Source organism: Aegilops tauschii, chromosome 6, assembly GCF_002575655.3.
Source record: "Aegilops tauschii subsp. strangulata cultivar AL8/78 chromosome 6, Aet v6.0, whole genome shotgun sequence".
Lineage (NCBI taxonomy): Eukaryota > Viridiplantae > Streptophyta > Magnoliopsida > Poales > Poaceae > Aegilops > Aegilops tauschii.
This window is the reverse complement of record NC_053040.3, coordinates 156472093-156477441: the sequence shown is the minus strand read 5'-3', so window position 1 is coordinate 156477441 and position 5349 is coordinate 156472093. Positions and strand designations below refer to the sequence as shown.

General features: G+C 46.6%; 1 protein-coding gene across 1 annotated transcript; it reads right to left on the bottom strand.

The window, feature by feature from the left end:
- Positions 1-856: 856 nt before the first annotated feature.
- LOC109749935 (non-structural maintenance of chromosomes element 4 homolog A) lies at positions 857-5094 on the bottom strand. Its single transcript, XM_020308873.4, has 7 exons — positions 4705-5094; positions 4523-4603; positions 3319-3559; positions 3129-3225; positions 2305-2521; positions 2123-2214; positions 857-1393 (listed from the first exon to the last, which is right to left on the bottom strand). Exons 1-7 carry the CDS (start codon positions 4850-4852, stop codon positions 1166-1168), a joined length of 1104 nt encoding a protein of 367 aa, XP_020164462.1. The 5' UTR covers positions 4853-5094; the 3' UTR covers positions 857-1165.
- Between the last annotated feature and the right edge of the window lie 255 nt (positions 5095-5349).

Sequence of the window (5349 nt, the reverse complement as noted above, 5' to 3'; positions counted from 1 at the left end):
TGGCATTCCGCAAGCATGCCTGTCATGTTTGCTCCCATCAAACTGCACTTCCTTTCATTTTTCTCAAAAAAAGAATGCCGTGGCGCTAACAAACCAGCGAACAAAATTTCATACAGTACCTACGAACAAGGATTTCGCTACATCAGCTGTATAATTAATTTTCTCTCATGTAATTCCTCGCGGTGGATCTTGTTTTTCTCGCCCAACTGTGCAGCGCCGGCGATTGCCCCTTCGGCGAGGACTGCCGTTTCCTCCATCGCGTTCCCAGCGGCGACCAGGAACCCGGCCAGGCCGTTGCCAAGAAGATGAGCAAGTTGGACCTAGGCGGCGACCCGGCTCAACCACGGGTGCCCATGTCTGCCACTGCACCGGCCACCGTCAAGACTCGGCTCTGCAAGAACCACGGCGCGCCGGAGGGGTGCAAGTGGGGGGACAGGTGCCACTTCGCGCACGGCGACCGCGAGCTCGGCAAGCCCATGGGAGCCGGGAGCAGCTTCAAGACCAGGCTGTGCGTGAGCTTCGTCGCCGGCGGGTCGTGCGCCTTCGCCGGCAGGTGCCACTTCGCCCATGGCAAGGACGAGCTGCGCAGGCCAGACGCGTCTTGAGGGCCTAAGATCAAAACGTTTCTCTTCCTCATGGTGTTTATGGTGATCGTTTGTCCACCGTTTCTCAGAAATGCATAAACAGAAGCTCTACTTCTCCTGTCGGTAAACAAACCGATAAGTTTCTCGTCTATTCCTGCCATATCCCAACGGTTTACCAGTTCAGTGGAGGAATGATCTAAAGGCAAGACTAAAAATGGAGTGGAAGAAACTACTTATTGTTAAAAGTTACAGATTATGGATAGGAATTGTGGTTCAGCTAGAAGCAAACCCTTTCTTTTTCTCTATCAGCGCAAGCATATTACCGTGAGCGTCATTACACAAGTCCGATCCAAGAACATTATTTAAGCCGACTGATCTAAAGAACTACAGTAGCATTTCTATTGAGCTTACATTTCTATTGCGCTCTTTCCTCTCCCGGAGGAATCTCGTCCCAAGGTAATAACTAGCACAAGCGGTGCTATGGTACACCTTGTTCTACAATGGATACGTTAATCAGGCGATACCTCTACACATACAAACACAGGGTAGGCCGCCGCGTAGGGCATTTCAAACAGGCATCATCACTCCTGATCTATGAATAGACGCTTGCGTTTGGAGCTTCTGTCCTCCTCGGGTGTCTCTGCAACAACCATCTGCTCCTGAAGAACCAAACCTCGGTTCCGGCAAAGTTTCCTTATCGGTGTTCGTTGCGCACACGGCTCCAGCTGTTCTCGCTCTTCAGCAGAGAAGCTGTGCGCGGTCCTGTGCGGCATCAGTTCTTGCCCTTCAGGGACGACTTCTTTCATCAGCTAAAAACAGGTCAAAAGATAGGAAAGATCAGATTATTTGAGAGATTAAAATGTCCTACAGCATCTGATGAATTCTGATACTGTGTGCTTTTATCTTGCCCGCAAAGGGGGACTGGAGAGAGAAAATGAGTCACTGGTTTAGCAAATATTGGAGCCATTTTAGAGGAAGATGCAAACAGAGTCAAAAAAATTCTTCGTAAGTTAGGAGGGTCAAGATGATTTCTGTTGCAAACTAAATAAAGGATGCTAAGCTGATGGATCCAAGACAATAAACTGCATAAATGGCCCATCTAGTCAGGGGGCAGACAGCCCTAGTCATTCAAACAAGGTATACAACCTTATTAGTTTGGAAAGTTAGGATTAGATCCGTATGGACCATGTTATCCATCCTTCTATAAGAGAGGATGTGCACTCAGCTATGATCAACCAACCATGTGCTAGTTCTTATCTCCTGCTGCCTCCTCTAACCCTGTTACCTTGCTCTTCCTTCTTAAGACTATTCTGATCTACCCTATGATTTAACCTAGGGACCATTACAAACGCAGCAGCACCATGCGGTCATAGTGGTACTGAAATCAAATAGAAAGCTGTTTCTATTTATCAATTTCTATTAACAGAAGTCAATACAGGTTTTACTGCTCTTGCATGAATGCACTACAAACAATGAGGTTGATCATCCAGGTCAAATATTGAAATACCGTAAGAGAGCTTTATGATCAGAAACAGTACCTTCCAATCTCTGTAATCATATCTGAAAACAAAATGGCTGTAGGACACTTCTCCTGACGCTATGGCACTAGCAGCAGGCGCATTTCGTGGATCTGCGCAAGGCCAACAGAATTATGTAAGATACACGAGCATCTCTGTGGTACTATTAAAGCACAAATGAAACCATACGAGAAAATTCTTACAGACTATATGGTGCCCATTGTCATCAATGTTTATTGCCACCCTGCCATCTTTAACTAGGAAAGACAGTGCAAAAACATTCTCAACCGTTTGGGCAAATGATTGTCTGTTCAAAACAAGGGTCTCCAGCCTCGCACGCTTATTTTTCCTCAGGATATCAAATACAACAGTCACATTCCGGTCAGTGTCTGTCTTTGCTCCCTCTGAAGAATCAGCAAGCTGCACATTAAGAAGATGATATGAATCCACTATTGAAGGTGGTCATACATTTCTGACAAAAATAATAATGCTATGGTAGGGAAATAAGTCTAGCTAGCAACCCAGAAACTCAATAGCGGCTACAGAAGATAGCAAACACATGAATGGTACTGCCTAAGATGTGTCTTTCAAAAAAAACAGAAGGTGATTGATAACTTTACCCAAATGATAAGTGCCACAAGTGCGGCACGAAGTAACACTGCCCTGACGTTTTTATAACTAAAATTGCCATCCAAAAAAAAACCCAAAAAAACTGAAACTTGCCATCCAAACAGAAAGTCGCCATGCTTCACAACTAAAGTTGCCATCCTCGAGTAACTAAACTTGCCATAAAAAACGGCAAGGCGGAATTGCTTCGTGCCACACGTGTGGCACTTATCAGGGTCCTAACTTTAAGCATAGAATTAATTAAATTTACGCAACAGTGACCAAAGATTGTTCAAACTATGTCGCCCATCAATAACAGAAGGCAAACAGATGGCAAAACAAATCATGGGAGAAATGTACAAATGGATGTTATTAATCTCTAGTGCTTTATTAATTATGCTAGACAAAAGCATGTGAATACCTCTTCAGGACAAGTATTTTCAGTTGGCCTGGCACTTCTTTTTCTACTAACAACTGAAAGCTTACGCTGCTTTACTTCTGTATCCATGGGTCCAAGCCTGCAAGGATTAAGAGCATGCATGGTTTAAGTCATATACCAAGTAGGCACTGCAAAAAATTGTTGAGAACTAATAAGAAAGGAGCTTAATTACATGGTGCAGCATCCAGGCGCAGCCCTGAAGACATGTGAAGCAGAAAGCCCAACATCAGCCCAGCGCAACGAGACAGGCTCGGAATCAAGGGTTGCTTGCTGCCCAAATTTCTTCAGCAATGCTGTTAAGAAATCAGAAGGTGTGATTCCTTCACTTGACTGGGACCTCACAGATTTTACCAACATTGTTGTAATGTCCAGCAGAGCCTCTGCGTCCGCTACTTGCTCCCTGGGTCTCTGCACTGCAGTGTGAAAGGACATTTCATTTTGTGTTTTTTATATAGCATCAATATTTCAAAGCTCCGACCAGTATAAACTATAGAAAATAATAGGCATGTTATTTTACGTAAGGGCTTGTTCCAGTAGGAGAGTGGGGTTTGGATTTTAGCTATAGAAATCCTTCGGATTCCATCTAATCTTTAAAAAAATCCAAAATCCCTCATCAACACCCATTTAGCAAACATTTTGACATGCCACGGTGAGCTCAAGGCATGCCAATACTTGCCACGTTTGTCTGGAAATGCAATCTTGCAGACAAACAGCCATGCATTGAGTGACAAGATCAAAATGTGTCCCACATGAGCATGCAAGAACAACCTGCAGTCTATTTATGATGCATGCTACTATAGACAGCTCCATTATACTGTATGACACGGAAATACAGAATACTTCAGAAAGCTCCAAAATAAAACAAGGTAGAACTACGAACATGATGTGAAAGTAAGCTTATGATCATGCTGCACATTCTACAAGATGCGCCAAAGCTACATGAACACAAGTTCACATCATTTGCTCGACGGTGTACTTCTAGTGATGTCCCCTGGACATATTGGTTTATAGACCAGTTTGCTTCTAGTAATTTAAGTCCGTCTGAATCCGTTATTAGAAAATAAATAAACGGTCCGTTTCACACTTGGAGATTATTACAACTTGTGATTATACATTGTGGTGACTTAAGACAGACTGATAGACCCGGTCGAAAGGGCCGGGGCTTTTTTTATGTCATGGCTATAGTCCCCAGTTCACCCATCTGAGAGAGGAAAAACAAGCGCGGGTCGCAAGAGCAATATAGTACTCCCTCCGCCCGAAAATACTTGTCATCAAAATGGATAAAAAGAGATGTATCTCGAACTAAAATACGTCTAGATACATCCCCTTTTATCCATTTTGATGACAAGTGGGAGTATGATTATTCGTGGTCTTACCTTGCTCGTGCAAGCTCTCCACCTGCGTGATGATGGAGGCGAACTTGTCGGAGTCCTCCTTCGCCATGTCATCCCTCTCCTCTGCGCAACACAAACACGCGCACACAAAAACAACTCAGAATCGCACCGCGCCAAACCCCCGAAATGGAACCGCAGAAGGAACCCGAACCGGAGGGGCGTACCGTTGATGAGGCTCTTCATGGCGTGGTACTGGGAGCGGAGCATCCGGCGCTCCGCCAACCCCTGCTGCTGCTGCCGCCTGCCGCCGCCGCCGGCCTCGCCGCGGCCCTCTGCCCCGGACCCCTCCGCCGCCGCCGCCGCCGCCGCCATGGGGAAACTGACCTAACCCTAGGCCCCAAATCGGTCCCAACCCTAGCTAGCGCTGCGCGGCTGAGAGCGACGGGGGAAGGGAGTGAAGGGCGGGTGGGGGAATGGAAAATTTCGCCGAAAATTTGGAGACGGGGAGGGAATAAGAAGCAGAGGCGGGGGATTTGAAAGCTCCACCTCCGCGGTCGCGGGTGGTGTGCGGTGCGCACGAAGTTTTTGATTTTGCGGCCGCCGGTTGAGTCCCGACCCCGCGGCGTGTAAAAATTCCAGCCAGCGGCTAGGAGCGCGGGTTGAATGGGCCCACCCGGCAGTAACGGGGCGCGCGAGACGGTGAGAGGCCGTCCAGGTGCGGAAGATATTTTTCTTTTGGGAGATGATGATAGGCGCCGATGTGCCGGGCCGGGCTGTTCGCATGTGTGGCCTATGATTCGCTGTATGAGCATTTTTAGTGGATCCTGCAATCGGTCGTCCCATAAAACTCATTTACGGTATTTTGAATT

Bases quoted from the DNA above. Each gene is read 5' to 3' on its own strand.
- LOC109749935 (XM_020308873.4), bottom strand. From the start codon at position 4,852: ATGGCGGCGGCGGCGGCGGCGGCGGAGGGGTCCGGGGCAGAGGGCCGC. The intron at 4,604-4,704 runs GTACGCCCCTCC...TGTGTTGCGCAG, and splicing joins CATGAAGAGCCTCATCAACG to AGGAGAGGGATGACATGGCG. The intron at 1,394-2,122 runs GTACTGTTTCTG...ACCTGTTTTTAG, and splicing joins ATGATTACAGAGATTGGAAG to CTGATGAAAGAAGTCGTCCC.